Source organism: Diorhabda sublineata, chromosome 2 (assembly GCF_026230105.1).
Source record: "Diorhabda sublineata isolate icDioSubl1.1 chromosome 2, icDioSubl1.1, whole genome shotgun sequence".
Classification (NCBI taxonomy): domain Eukaryota; kingdom Metazoa; phylum Arthropoda; class Insecta; order Coleoptera; family Chrysomelidae; genus Diorhabda; species Diorhabda sublineata.
In genome coordinates, this window is record NC_079475.1 from 22639629 (window position 1) to 22655850 (window position 16222).

Consider the following 16222-nt stretch of genomic DNA (forward strand, 5'->3'; position numbering starts at 1 on the left):
CTGTTGTTTCAATCCAGCTTTTAATAAAAGTAAATTTTCTTGAATAGAAAGACAATTGATTAATACATTATTTGGTACAAGAATTTGACTACATATTAATTTTTTGTAGTGGTGATAGAGGAAATAAGGATGTGGTTTTAATTATACAGTGAAAATATTTAACGCAAAACGAGTATAACATTTAATGTAAAAAATATTCTTAGTATAAAACACAATACATCTGCTTTTTGGTCTACTTCAATATGATGCGTCGACTAAATATCACTTATGTACGGGAGTATCTTGTAAAAGAAGGCACTGATTTTGAAGTCTTGCACTTAAGTTCTTTCTATCAGATTTTGGTGTTTGGAAAATAGTAAGTGAATTATACAAACTCATGGCTTTTTGGACTCGTGGACTACATACTTTATAATCAAGGCTTTTAGCTACCAAATTTTTTTTCAATGTAGATTTGCGCAAATCACTATTAGGTACAACTGGAGACGTTAAAAGTTTTGATTTTATTAAAGGACTCTTTTTTAGTAGCCGTTCAGATCTTCGGTTGATTTTTAAAGATTGATTTTCTTTGCAATTTATTTCAATTTTGGTAAGCTCTTCAAGAACTGTATTCAACATAGATGTAGTTCGTTGATGTCTAATTTCTTCATCTTGTAAAAAATTCTTATGTCTAATTTCTTCGTCTTTTAAAAATTTTTTATGTCTAATTTCTTCCTCTTTAATGAATTTTTCAATTTTTCTTTTCAATTCTAAATCGGCATCAGAAACTGATTTTGTATTTTTATCACTGTTTAGCACAGTATCTTGCATTAAATTACACACAGTTGTAATAGGAGAATCTTGACAAAGCTGTTCTAGGTTACGAAATTCTTGAGTAGAATCTGGTGTTTTTGGTTCGTTTTCTTCTTCCATAACCTTGTTATCAATTTCTTCCATAAATGTTTCACATTCTTCTACTATAATTTCGGGGATTTCCAGTATTTCCGATTTACCATGAGAATTAGTCAGTTTAGTAAGTCTAACTTTGGACAACTCTGGTGATCTGAATTGATATCCCTTGAAAGAAGTAGTGCTCTTCAATAATTTTTGTTCAACTTCTTCCATATTTAATAAAGGTGATGATTTGGTTGACCCTGCAGTTGATTTTCTCTGAAACAAACATGAAATAGAAAAGTAATCAGCCTTGTTTAATGAACAATAATAAGAATAATTAAATTTCCTAATCCATTATGTTACAAGAAAAATTTTAGCTTGAAAACCATTCTGATCATTATTTCAAAGATTAACACTAATGAAAAGCAGATGTTAAGTTATAAACAATGGAACAATTTCCTAATAAATTCTCCAAGCATCAAGGAGTTCCGCAAAACTTAACCAATTTTATTGCATAACCTCGGTAATGATATGTCTGAAAATAAACTTACTATTTCACTTTAAAACTTGAGATGGAATAATCTATTATTCATATCCTTCTGTTTCAAAGAAATCAACATCAAGCCGATTGCACTGCACATTAAGAAAATGTGAAGAAAATACTGTTATCAACTCGCCTACAGTCGTATATCGTGAGGCCGGTTTTGTTGTATTATATTGATAAAATCTAAAGTTTGGCAGATGCTGTCCTCATTTTTTATAACTTATTTACTTTATGCCATTGCGTTTTATATAATAGAAGGCTCTTTTATTTCTTTACAATCTAGATCCGAATTATAGAGAAATCTGTTTTGTATAAATAGGCGCTTGTTTATCAGCGAGGAAATCAGTAAATAATTAGATGTCATAGTGAACGTATCAAAATATTAAAAAGTAAACTTTGAATTTATTAAATAGTGAAAGTTAGTGAATAGTTAAGACTTGTGGAAAATTTAAATAAAAAGCAAGTAGTTTTGTGTTTAGTGTATCACAAATAAAGTAAGTAAGAAACACTGTGTGTATAAATTCACTCCACAAATAAAAATAGTTTAAATAAATAAGAAAAACATTACAATACACTATCATCATATTATAACTTATATACAAATCAAACTTTCCTACATGAGATATCACACTAACTCTCTGGAAATCTGCTAAATCATCTCTTGCTTACAGAGGAATAGATAAAGGATTGAAATTGATTTTAACATAGAACATGCTAAAAACCCTATGTTCTGGAGAAATCACAAATAAAAATGATTTCAATTGTTAAAGTTTACATATTACTGAATTACATACTTTATTTGATAAGGTAGATATCCCAGAAGTACTGTACCTATTGGAGGATGTTCTTGGATTTTGCTGTTTTTTTAATGGAAACAATCTTCTAGCTGAATGTGGAGTCTTATCAATTTTTCTTATTTTAGTTGGCATTTCTTTAGTACCTAAAAACGTTTGTTTCATCTAAATATTAAATGTACTTCAAATATTAATTTTTTATTGCAAGTCTGATCCAAAATAAATCATAAAATTATCTCAGCACTTTTAAACCTAAACGTCTAGCTGTTGAATTCTAAAGTAAAATTCTCCTTGAAATACCTATTTATATCAATTATATTTCTAGTTGTGAATTTTTAGGCTGAAGTATGTAGTTTTATAAGCCTAGGTACTTCATCAGTGTAACAATTATGTATCACTGTTAAATATGAGTAAATGAGAATAATAATTCTAGAATTTAGTGCAATGGTGTTTGATATATCCATTAGTGGAAAATATTAATTTAAATTTTTACCTGAATGTAGATCATTCAAATTCAATGGTTCTAAACGGCGTTTATTTTGTGGTTGGTTTGATTTGCTAGACATTTTTGAGTCATCTAAAAAATAATGAAGATCCAATTATTGTTATCTTCCTAAATAAAAAATATTAGTAAAACCATTTAAATATACAAAAATGGATGTACATATTAAAAAGTAAATATTTACCTGGAAATAAGTTTTTAAAATCTAATGGTTTCAGTGGTGATTTAGTTTTTGATTGGATGTTGGCAACTTTTATGTCTTCTAAAAAATTATGAAAAACAAATGATGATATAATCATAATTTATTGAAAGCAAAACCAATCTTTACAATTAAGTCTAGCAATATTAAAGAAAGACTTCAACATGTACAAGGTAAAGTGTATGTATTTTATAGGTAGACTAAGACAAAACAATACATCAGCAGGCTAAAAATTCAGCATGTATTTAAACAATAACATTTGATGAAATTCTCAGTCAATAACTTATTAAGGAAAGTGAATGAAGATTTCCACTGCTTACTTCCCCATCATTGTAATGAATGAATCTAAAACTTTTTTTCAACCCATCAAGAAACAAAATTAACTTTTGTCTGAACTATGATTGAAATAATTGTAATTCTTGACAAGAATTTTAGCTAAAAGTAAAACTAATACACTTTATATGTACATATTGCATACAAAATATTGGAATTAAAAAAAGATGTATCTATAAAATTCATTTGAGGCAATTTACCTTTCTGTATATCTTGACTTTTAGGAAATGGGAGTGCAATATATTTACCGGAGACTGGATCAAATTCTAAAAAGAAAAAATTATATTTTTCAATATTAAGTAGTTAGAACAATTTCCGGCCAACATTGTAGCTAGTTTTAATGGTCGTTAATAAATAAAAGTTTATGATATGTATGTAATAAGAAATTTCCTAGTTCTCATTATTTAAGTTTCATTTTGATAATTATTTCTCCATTTTTCTTAGAAACTATTAAATGAACTATTGAGAAAAACAGAATAACAATATGTTCAATATACCAATCATATTTTCAGGAAATTGAAATCCTTTAACCTTCGACCCCTTAGTCTTCTTGTGATTATCCATTTTGTTAATAAAATAAACTTTTTACTATAACAAATAGAATTTTTAAAATCATAATCACAATTTTGTCAAATTAAACGGATTTACTTCTTCTTTTTTATTGAGATTCCGATATACTATCTATCCACCTGATGAATGATGAAAATCTTCCATTCAAACAAAACGGTTGAGGATATATTTTAATTTTAGGATTGTTTACAAAACAAGTCCACTTAATAATCAATAGAATAGATATAAATTGCTAAACACAACCATACAAAAAGTCCATAGATGCTTCAAAAATACTTATATACCATACCGCATCAAATAATGAGTAATATTCTCATGATTGCAATCTGCTTGAGTTTTGAAAATTCCACTAATCCTTTTAGCGCTCGAGCCATAGATAAAAGATAAACGCTCGACCCACATTTTGACGTTCCCGCAGGGATCAGAACGATCATAGTCGCTATGTGGAACGCCCAAAAGAATATTTCAGGCGCCGTGAACGCTTAGTAGAATGTACCGCATATATGTAATAGGTATATATATTTAAATGCATCTAAATGTTCTTGACTTTAGGTCTCTTCTGTTTTAAAATTTTTGATAATATTTAAAAGAAAGATAAATTTTGACATGACATTTCGACTTTAGATGCATTAATATATCTAAAGGTCTAATTATTTAATATATATATATATATATATATATATATATATATATATATATATATATATACAGTGCTTTTCAGATAAAAGTATCCACCTTTAATAACTTTTGTAATACTGGTATTTAGAAAAAATCCAAAAACACGTCAATTTATGTTGGAAGGGGCAAGCATTATGGCTTATTTAAACTTACTGGAAAAGCCACCCCCTCACCCCTAGCAGCATCCCCTTTATTTTTTTAAATTACTTGTCATATTTTTTATGTAAAATTTGGATACTCCTCTTTGAGCTGATTTCAAAAATGTATAATACTTGTAGGTTAAAGTGGTTAGTTTATGAGATAAACAATTTTTCTTTTAAGAGCACAAATTTTACTTATTATTTACTTTCACCTTATTTGCCTGTACTAAAATGGGTTGTACAACAGTTCAAACTCTCTAATCTTTTTAACTGTGCTATTTATTCTACTTAAAAAATCCAAACAACAAAAAACTCTACTTTTTATCAAAGTTTGACATTGTCAACTAGATTTTGTAGTCACTATTGATAGTGTAATTTGATACATTATTTATTTTGTTTCTCTGAAATGGTTTACTCTTTGCAAGAAAGAATTGAAATTGTAGGTTTATACTACCAAAATAATAATTGTGCAAGAGCTGCTGCTAGAATATTTAACGAATTACATGACGGAAGACATGCAACTCATAAGTATGTAATTCAACTGATGGAGAAATTTACCACAACAAGGTCTGTTTGTAATAAAGTGCATAAGCGAGAGGGACTAGTAAATAACGAAGCAATCCAAGTGGCAATTTTAGGGCAAGTCAGCTTAGAGGCTCAACAACCCCAATCGTTGTCAACAATAAGTAGAGCGATCGGTGTTTCATCTTCTACAGTTTTCCGAGTTCTACATAAATTCAAGTACCACCCATACAAAGTTAAGTTGGTGCACGAGTTGAATGAAGATGATTTTGATCGTCGTCTAGAGTTTTGCGAATCAATGACGCAAATTATCAATAACAATCCACAATTGTTAAACAATATTTGCTTTTCTGATGAATGCTCATGGTCATTAAATGGCTTAGTAAGTATGCATAATTGTAGATATTGGGCTGAAAGTGATCCACATATTATGCGTGAATTCCATACACAACATCCCCAAAAGTTAAACGTTTGGTGTGGTATCCTAGGTGACCACATTGTCGGACCTTTCTTCATCAACGGAAATTTAAATGATGAATCATATCTTGAGTTACTCAGGGAAGGGGTTGACCCACGTATTACAACAATAATAGAAAATGATGATAACCTTTCCGAAGATTTACTGGTATTTCAACAAGACGGAGCTCCCCCACACTATGCTATGCCTGTCCGACAATTTTTAAACGAAACATTCCCCGCTCGTTGGATAGGTAGAAGGGGGCAGATGATGGAGTGGCCACCTAGGTCACCGGATTTAACACCCCTAGACTTCTTTTTATGGGGGTATTTAAAAACAAAAGTTTATGCTACCCAACCAGAATCTCTGGATGATTTACGAGAGAGGATAGAAAATGAATGTCGACAATTAAATCCAGCCGTATTAAGCAATGTCAGAGAGGCATTTCAAAATAGATTATACCATTGTATGGAAGTGAATGGTACTCATTTTGAACACTTATTGTAACTTCATAATAAATAGCAAAGTTAAAAAGATTAAAGAGTTTGAACTGTTGTACAACCCATTTTAGTACAGGCAAATAAGGTGAAAGTAAATAATAAGTAAAATTTGTGCTCTTAAAAGGAAAATTGTTTATCTCATAAACTAACCACTTTAACTTACAAGTATTATACATTTTTGAAATCAGCTCAAAGAGGTAAGTTTAAATAAGCCATAATGTTTGCCCTTTCCAACATAAATTGACGTGTTTTTGGATTTTTTCTAAATACCAGTATTACAAAAGTTATTAAAGGTGGATACTTTTATCTGAAAAGCACTGTATAATATACTAAAATCGAAATCGGAGGGATGTAACCTAATTTAGATAATTACCGAAGTTTCTTCAGATAAAGGATGACGTTTCAATAAGTGTATTTATTTTTTTTATCGTGAAGGAAAAATAACATTGTAAAACATAAGAAATTTATAGCTTTCATTTTAAAAATTAAATGGCCGAAGATCCGAAAACGGGAACTCACCGATTGAGAGGGGGGATAAGATTATTATACTGTTTCATGGGTGCCTCTCTCTTACAATGTGGTACATCCAGAAGACCTCCCGATGGACTGTCGTGTAATTTCTTGAGTACCACGACTACTATCGTTCTTGCAATTACTAGCCTTCTTCTAACAAAAGGGAGTCCCATTGAGCCCAATATGCTTTTAGTGCCAGTGAAAATCTTGACACTTCTTGCCGGGTAGATTGCTGATTTCCTTTCTTCCATCGCCAAATAATTTTTAGGCGAGGACCATTCCCAGATCTTCATTGATCCTCGTGGGTGACTATTTTTCGTTGAACACTGTAGTTCTTGAAATTGTGGCTTCCTTAGATTCGGCACAGTCTGCTGGGTACGACCACCCCGACAGGTTGTTGGCTTTTGGTGAAAACTGTAGTAGGAGACAAGGTTACAGTCATGGATAGGTGCTGCTTCCTTGTAGGTGACTCGTTCTAGTTTCCTCTCTGACTGGACTTTGTTGTTGCGGAAGTCCAGAGACGCTTACACAATCTGCGTGCATGTCCTGGTTTATCACAATTCCGACATTTGCTCTTTCTCGGCCTCTTGTTAACCGTACCTTTCAACAAATTCACGATCTGGTTCAATTTATTCTCGTCACCTTCTTATTGTATGATTGTATTCCTTTGTGGCTGCATTATATTCAAGAGAAGCAATCAGGGCATCTACTAAAGTTTTCGAATGGGGTAAACGAAGCGCCTTCTGCATGTCATGGTAGCGCAAGCCATCAATGAATGCCTGAATTTCTATTATGTTCTCGGGTGTTAAGAATAATCAAATCGGGTAATGTCTTCGTACTCTTGAAGAGTTTCGTCGCGCTTTTACCTTGGGTTTTTCAGCTGCGATTTCAACCTCTTTCCGAATGTAAAAGATTAGATAATGAGAAAGAGATCTCAAATTAAATTATTATTTGTCGTTTAATTCATACACACAATATTCGCTTTTGATTTTATTTATCCATACTGTTATATAATGTGCCCATTATACGTCTGCTTGCTCGACCAATAACACCCATTAATCACGGCAGTGATTAATGAATCATAAATCACTGATGCCAGATGCTTTCTTTATATAGCTACATACATATATTATATTGTTTTTTTTACAAAAAATCGGTTTTTATAATTTTATCATTTAAAATACTACTAAATATTCTTATTTAGTTCTGTACACATAAAAAAATAAATCTTCGAACCTGTAGTTTGAATGCTCGGAGCATTTACACTGTTCTAATGGAATTCTAAAATTAACGAATGTGCGCGGCTCGTTTGATATACCAGAGTTGAATTACCTAAGTGAAAATTTACTTTTTTTAACATTTTATTTTATACTTAACGATTCTTAATTTGATGATTTGAACAAAGACTGCTTCCTTCTAGAATTACTTAACTAATAAAAAGGAAATAAGAATGCTGAATAAAGTATAATGAAAAATGATATTTATTGTGTTAACATATGTCTGCTGATAATATAAAAAAATGTATGCAAATAATGGGGGAAATGTTCTGTCAGCATTTACATTATTATTATTTTATCGTCTCCATATGACTCCTCCTCTCTTTGTTAGTTAAAAGTTAAAATTTGGTTAACTGTAAGTTTAATTTTCTCTTAATTTCCTGCATGATCTACATGTACCATTTCAGTGTCATTCAAATAGTGATTAAATTTGTGTTAGTTTAATGTGGATTTTTAATTTTGTCTGCATAAACCAACCTTAATTTATACTTTAATGCTGTGTTACCAGATATTGAATTCAATTCCAGTCTGGGTTTTGTTTTTTTTTTCACACCTTTTTAACATTTAACATACAACATAGTAGCAACAATAGTTATGATTCATTCTATTAATATAAAAAGTATTCCATTACAAAAAATTGTAAATTGATAAATAGTAAAATCTTTCAAAAAGAGAACATAAATTTTTATTTAAATAAGTAAAAATATGCTCAATAATAGTTAAATTATCTAGCTTTTCGTTTTTTGAGAAATTGTTGATGATCTAGACTTTGAAGTTTTCGATCTTTTGATAATTCTCAATAGATTGTAAATTGTATCTGGATCATATCCCATGTTCAATAATTCCACAAGTAATCTGAAACAGTCCTTGCTTAATATTTATATGTATATTTTAAGGAATATAGTATAAAATTAGAAATAATAACTACAAGGATATTTGAGTAATTTTACTTATTCAAACATTTAATTCACCTAAATACTTTGGAATCCATATAAACTCCAGCTAACTCTCCCAATTGATGTAGTTCATTTTGATGAGGTCGTAAATTGTTCATTTTACTTTTATTTTCGTCGTGCATGATTTACTTATACTAATGAAAAAAATTATGTATATAATTTTTCCATCTAACAATAAAACCAAAACTTTTCTTCTAAAAATATAGAGAGGTTAAAAATAGAAGACAAATGTACGTCTTCTCTTTGAGCATTATAGCCAACAATTAGAAGTTCAAAATCTAGTCACAAACCAGAATATCAGTCTTATTTGGAAATAAATCATCAAACTTGAATGACAGGTATATAGACAGTTAAATTCAGCAAATATATGAGCATACCATATATGTAATATATATATATATATATATATATATATATATATAATTACATAAATGGAGAATACCTTTGGGTGTTTTGTGGCTACTGTTACACTTACCGGTAACGATCGAGATGTCGAACGTTCTGTGTCAAGACTTTTGTTTTCTGTGTCTTGTTAGTTTTGACAGGTATATTTTCAAAAAAGTGGCTACTTTGGCTGCTGTTATTGAACTCATAAGTGTTATGAGAATATATTTCATTATTTGATGCGGTATGGGATCTAATAAGTTTTTTTGAAGTATTCTTGTAATGCACGACCAAATATTTTAGTATTGCCGTAGAAGATATTCTGATTTTACTTTAATGTAAATCAGTTAAGCACTCCACTAAAATATTCAGTAACTTACAAATTATAACATAACCTCTTAGGGCTTTCGCTTTATTTTTTCTATTTTGCCATTCTTAATATTTATCTCAACACTCATAACGTCTCGTAATCCATTCTATTTGGGTTTACGATTATAATGCTCTGGACTAAGTGGAAAGGGAAATATCGTGGTCGTGGTGCTTTGTGGAATGCACCTTAAATGATTAATGTGAAGGTACTTTGTCTAGTTCATTTTCAAAGAATTACGAGAAACGGTGTGATAGTAATTGAAGCTTTTTGCTTTATATATATTATATTGTAAGATTTTTAATAAAAGTGAGTTAATTGGTTGAATTCTGGAGTACATCATGTATTTTTTAGACTATAATTTTTTCTACACGCAAAAACAAGACAGATACCTTGGTAATGTAACGAAAATTCAATTTTATTATTAAATACTTTTTGAAAATATAGCTAGAGTTTAAGGGATTTTTCGATATTTTCTGAAAATTACCCTATTTTTGCCCAATTTATAGTCAGGATCACAATAGATCAGTGAATGTAGGGAAAATTATTAAACATTTTAAATATTTGTATCTCCAAACCTATGATTCTTAGGGAAGAAAAGTTTTCACGGAAAATTGAATGACCTACAATTTTTGTCAGTTATATGTTTGACTTAACTTACCATTTGGCTGATTAAAGCAAAAGACATGCAAACTTTAGTAATCTAAATGGAACAATAAAATTTTTTTATACCTATTATACTAACAAGGTTGAATGTTCGTTCTTGAACTATACATTAAGTTTACTGATTTCTTTGATGTAATATATAATATACCAATATGCAAATTTTCTTATAAAGAAATGAGAAAGGACTTAATACTAGGACGATGTCTATTTAACAAGGAATTTAAAGAATTCATTATTGTAATCTAATCTAAATATTAGTTTTCTTTGGTAAAAGTTTTTTTCTCATTATGTTTTAAATTTATTGATAATAATTCTGTTAATTTTGAAAATAAAATTATATCAAAATTTAAAAATGGAATTTGTTAATCCAATAATTTTTACAAAAATGAATTAATAATCAAACTAATGTGATAATCAGAAAAGTTTTTATTCTGATCTCATATAGCATTCTTGACTGTAGAAAATGGAAAATAATTTCAACTAAATGATAATAATAATGTTGAAAAATACTCTCTCCAATACAAATAAAGCAAAATTCAATTCAACAAAATTTTCTGCGATCAATTTTATCGAAACGAAGTAGACTAAAATTTATGTTTGATAGTAACTAGAGTCCACAAAAATTTATTTGGAAAAAGAAATTAGCCGAACTTTGATCATCTATACATGAACATTAATTAGTACAAAGTGATCATAATGTATTAAAATATATTTCTACATTTTATAGAGAGGACATTCTATTCCAATATATATATATATATATATATATACAGCGGAAATAATTATTCTGGAAATTTGTACATTTTTTTAATAAATAATGGGAATTCGGGAACTTCGTTGATATCCATTTTACTGCTTTACCTTTGCCTGTCAAAATAAAAAAACTTAAATCAACTAACGACAATCTTAATAGAAAATCCTAGTGAATAACTTGAATTAACAATTATTCTCATTATTACTTAGAAGCCAATAGTAAATGGATCAATAGATTCATCCTTTGACATTGAAATGAATTTGTAATGACTGTGTACAGGGTATGCAACAATAAGCTAAGTTCACATGTATATTGGAAACTACTGGTAATATGATGATCAAAGCTTTGTTTAATGTTTTTCGTCCTGGTTTTTTGATTTAATCTATAATTAATTTCAACATAAGGAACGTAACGTGTCTAAGATACCAACTTTCTTTTATTTCACTTTTTAAAGCATTTTGGAATATGCAGCCTCTCACAAATAAAATTGAACTTTTAGAATCAAGTGAAAAATTGCTACAATTTGCTTGATTAGGGCTCCATAAGCTTCCTAAATATTTGGAAATTAATCCAAAAAATTATACGAGCTGCTCAAAATTGTTGCCAAAATATTTTATATCTTAGATCATGGTCAACCCCTATTCTCAACACCAAATGGTTTATAAGCTGAAAAATAAAAGAGTTTATGTTTACAGTTCACATACAAATAAAACTTGGTAAAATACAATCAATTGGCCAATGTTGAACTGTCAACAAAACAATGACCTGGATTATGGTATCACAAGTATCCTTTGGTCTATCCAGATATTGTAGAGGGAAAATTTTAGAGACTCTTTCAATCTTCAAACTGATTCTACATAAATGACTAAATTATTATTTGTTAATACTTTAACATTTGTTTTTTGTCAATTCTCGAAAAAAATAATCCAGATATTTCAACAACCACAAGCAAATTTTAGTTTGTTTTAGTTTCTACTGTTTAATTTAAAATAGGGTTTTTGAGAATGAGGGCGTTTTAAAAACGCCACTTACACATATTGATCAGCTGATGATATAATACATTTCATTATTCTACAGTAAAATCATTAGGACAATCTGTCTTTGTCTAGTGGTCTAGATAGTTTGATACAGTGGAAGAGAATTTCATATATAAGTATCAGTACTTTATACCTTTCCTATATATCTGGTATCATTTCAGGAAGTGATAATATTTGCAATTAAACTATTACTACCACTCCTCATATTTTCCTAAAACTTTCCCAGTTCCTTCCAATAACTTCCAGGGCTGCAATGGAGCACTTAATTGGAATCTCAATAATGTAACAAAAAAAACATTAAATTTCCTTTAATTCATTACACGATTTAGGAAATGATTGTAATGGGAATTTCAGTGCCATCTCTAATATTACCTAACAAATAATCAAAAGACACAGGCACAAAATACATGCACATTGAATGTATACATTCGTCAGGTTTTTGAAACAATTTTAGTTATTCACTTGATTTTCTATAATAAGAGTTGTTAGTCAAAAATTGATAAATTCAAATATTTATTTCTATAATTCTTAGATATATATAAATTATATAAAAAAACAATGTCACATTATGGAATAGAGATTAAACAAAAACAATCACAGCTAAAAATACACAAAATAAAGATTTGGTGTAAGGTTGAAATTATATAAAATAAACACATCAACACTTTCTGTTCCTTATTTTTTGTTTCAGCTAAATAAAAACAAACAGCCTTAAAAACAAACAAATGTGTAGATTTTCCTAGCTGCATTCTTCAATACAAAACTAAATAAATCATATTTATCAAAAAGATCTAATTTACTGAAGTTAATCTAAATTCTTATAAATTGATTATAAGCCTTAAATTATGTGGTGCATCATCAATAATGAAAAATTTTGATCTTCAAAACAATAAAAAATAAAATATAAGGACAGTACTTAAGAAATAGTAACTACTTATGAATATCTTGTTAATAGAACATTGAAATTTGATGCATAATCACTAAAATAGACATAGATGCAAAAATGGAAATATATAATCCTTTAACATTATCAAAATATGTAGTGAAAATTAGGAGATACAAAAATAAACATAATGGAATTGAAATACCTGTGAACAATAGAGGGACAAAATAATGAAAGAAAACATTAGTAAAGTAATAAAATAAGAATCAATAATATGAAAAATAAATAATAGGTGAATTGGGTATACATATATTAAGAATAAAGACATATATTAACAAAAAAAAATAATGGATAGATCAAATAAAAGAAAAAAGATAAAGGAGGAAAAAAAGCATTGAGATTGGAAAGATTATAGACAGATCATAATGGAAGAGGGGCCCGTTTCCAACTCTTGAAAAAGTAAAAAAGTAAGAAGAGTAGAAGAAGAAATCAAACAAACGAATGAAAAACAATTGAGCAAACATATATTACGCTATATATTTATTAAAACTGTATAATTGTTTATCCTAATCATTCTCGAAATACCTAAAAGAATTGAATAAATTTTGAGAATATTTATTTAAGAAAAAAATCTTCATAATTATGAACTCACAATTATACCAAAAACTAATGATTTTTGACTGACTAGTTTTATGAAAGCATGTTTTGTAAGAAGAATATTACTTCCATAATTATCCTATACATCCTTATGTATTTTAAAACTAAATCTTACGCTGGATTGAATTGACGTAATCCTGCTAATTTTTCTCTATTGTTCCAAAGAGCATATGCTGTTGATAATCCAAATCCTATTGCTCCTCCTAAACCACATTTTTTGAGTCCCGCTAAAAAAAATGTATATTTTCAATATCATAAAAGGAAAAACTGGTAAAAAAAACAAGATTCATGGATAAAAAATCAGTGCAATATCAGGCAATTAGAAACATCCCAGAAAATAAATCAAATATACAAAAATTTAATAACATTATGCTGGACCAGTTCAAGTTCGAGACCAAGAACAGTAATAATTAGCAAAAAAAGTGAAATAAATTACATTATGAAGCTAAAGATATGGCATTAAATTTGGGATAGATGTGAAATGTCATAAAGAAAATGGACAAATTTGGAAAGATGAGATTACAATTTTATAAACCCTATACACACACAGAACAGAATAAATGCGCAAATAACAGAGAACAAGTACATAAGGTAAGAGCACCAGTGGCAGACACTTTAGTGAGGATATTATTTCAAAAACAAAAAACATTTTCAAAATGCAGATGCATTTTTTTATTTAATAGTGCAAATCGTCCTATACCAAACATGGCATGACCAAGGTCAGACATCACCAGTACCAGTAGTAGACAGTCTGTTAATACTGCTAAACTAATAACAAAATTGAAATAAATGAAATGTTGAAAAACAGTATAATTCTGATTATTTAAATAAAAGATACAAAAAACATCATTATCAGTATCTGAAAAATGCAGATTTTAGTAAGTACTTGAGTAAAAATTATTTTTCAAAAAATTTTGGCTAATACACTGGGATAAATTTGGATGGTGACACATGAAACCATTTACATCTGATTTTGTAATTTTTTGCATCAATATCGATTTTCAACTCAGCAGCTAGTTTCCTAGCACACAATAGTAAATTAATCTTTGCCATAAATTGAAAATGGAGGAAACATTGGGGTAGGTCTGATTTTTCCATTCATATTATCCATGAAATTCTCCTCACAGGGTGGTTCTTGGTACCTTAAAACTGTTTTGTAGCAGTTGCTAGAGGTATACCATTTCCACAGGCAGACAGAGCTGAAGACATTTGCTCTTTGCTCCATGCTAATCTTAGACATATGAAATTAAACAAAGCTGTTCATATTTTTACCCTAATTTATTTTCATATACTTTGTGATACAACATATTCTTCAGTTTACCTATAGTCAGCATAACATGACAACCATTGATACAAATCAAAAATATGTGTACCCATCATTAAAAAAAAGCCTCGCTTTTAAATGGTTATCACCATAAAGTAACAGAAAACTCAAAATATCAAGTATATACTCTCAATTTGAATTTTAAGAGTCTGCATTCAAGAGTATTTACTATAGCAAAATCTTAGTAGAATTCACAGAAATATCATAATTTACCTGACATCAACCCAAACATGTGTTGTTTACTCCACTAAATGGCAGAAAGTCAGTTGTTTAATATGGTAAATACATGAAGGGGATCCTATTTCTAATTTATCTAGTAACAGATAGATGGAGACAATGATACTTTTCTTGATTCTGATAATCAAACTAGAAAATGTCAGCCGTAGGTACATTGTCTGACTCTGGTGCTCTTAGCTTTCAGTATATCTGTGATATCTGAGTATCAAGAAATACAAAAGAATGGATAATATGAATTTCAATAATTTAAAATTGTTATAGAGCCTTTGAAGAAACAAAAGCAAATACTTGCCCGTTGATTTATAGAGACATCCTGTTGCGGTAGCTGCTACAACTGTGTTAAGGTCGTCATCATTCCCTCTAGCCCATGATAGAATCACTCCAAAAGCAGAATATATTACAGCTACTGATCCAAATGTATTTGCAGTAGCCCCTCCTTTTTTCATAATATGATTCAATAATCTAAAATAATATTTGTGATAAAACTAGTTAGGATGGCTTGAAATTACTTACTGTGTTCGTCTAAGTTTACCAGTCTGACCTGCTAATGTAGTAGCTTTTAATCCATTATAGAAACCAGAGGCACCACCTAATGCAGCTCCTATCATACACGATCCGCCAATTTGACCAAAAGCAAGCTCGAACCGACCTCTTTGTTTACTAGCTCCATCCAGAAATATAAATTCTGGTTGCGTTTGAGGAATATATCCGGGATCGAAATTTAAATACGGCGAAGAAAATGGTCTAACTGTTCCTTAAAATTTATGTAACAATAAGTTAGGTTAAGAAATATTGGAAGAATATTATTACCTTGAAATCCTGATGTATTTGGATAAGTTGAAGAATAAACATCGTTGCTGTCGTTTAAGGAAGACATAATGTGAATTTAAATTGATTATAATTTAATTTTTCAAGATTTCTTTTTGTAAAAGCCAAAATAAGAAACCTCTATAAATCTCCGATAGTTCAAAAAGACTTTTTCAGATGAATTTGTCAATCACCAGGTTTAAAAAGGATGGATAATTCCAAAAGAGTATAATAAACAGAGATGCACATAG

General features: G+C 29.3%; 2 protein-coding genes across 2 annotated transcripts; both read right to left on the reverse strand.

Annotated features, from left to right (window-relative positions):
- Positions 1 to 6: 6 nt before the first annotated feature.
- On the reverse strand, positions 7 to 4013 carry LOC130440720 (uncharacterized). The gene is made up of 6 exons (XM_056774018.1): positions 3740 to 4013; positions 3443 to 3508; positions 2895 to 2972; positions 2702 to 2785; positions 2209 to 2354; positions 7 to 1146 (listed from the first exon to the last, which is right to left on the reverse strand). Exons 1-6 carry the CDS (start codon positions 3804 to 3806, stop codon positions 262 to 264), a joined length of 1326 nt encoding a protein of 441 aa, XP_056629996.1. The 5' UTR covers positions 3807 to 4013; the 3' UTR covers positions 7 to 261.
- A 6667-nt stretch (positions 4014 to 10680) lies between these two features.
- LOC130440857 (mitochondrial import inner membrane translocase subunit Tim23) lies at positions 10681 to 16157 on the reverse strand. Its single transcript, XM_056774230.1, has 5 exons — positions 15975 to 16157; positions 15678 to 15918; positions 15457 to 15626; positions 13719 to 13830; positions 10681 to 11139 (listed from the first exon to the last, which is right to left on the reverse strand). The coding sequence occupies exons 1-5, from the start codon at positions 16039 to 16041 to the stop codon at positions 11130 to 11132; spliced, it is 600 nt and encodes a 199-aa protein (XP_056630208.1). The 5' UTR covers positions 16042 to 16157; the 3' UTR covers positions 10681 to 11129.
- Between the last annotated feature and the right edge of the window lie 65 nt (positions 16158 to 16222).

Coding starts and splice junctions, on each gene's coding strand:
- LOC130440720 (XM_056774018.1), bottom strand. CDS start 3,806: ATGGATAATCACAAGAAGACTAAGGGGTCGAAGGTTAAAGGATTTCAA. Junction 2,973..3,442: donor AAGTCAAGATATACAGAAAG/GTAAATTGCCTC, acceptor ATAATTTTTTAG/AAGACATAAAAGTTGCCAAC. Junction 1,147..2,208: donor TATCTACCTTATCAAATAAA/GTATGTAATTCA, acceptor TGTTTGTTTCAG/AGAAAATCAACTGCAGGGTC.
- LOC130440857 (XM_056774230.1), bottom strand. CDS start 16,041: ATGTCTTCCTTAAACGACAGCAACGATGTTTATTCTTCAACTTATCCA. Junction 15,919..15,974: donor AAATACATCAGGATTTCAAG/GTAATAATATTC, acceptor ATAAATTTTAAG/GAACAGTTAGACCATTTTCT. Junction 13,831..15,456: donor ATGTCTCTATAAATCAACGG/GCAAGTATTTGC, acceptor CATTTTTTTTAG/CGGGACTCAAAAAATGTGGT.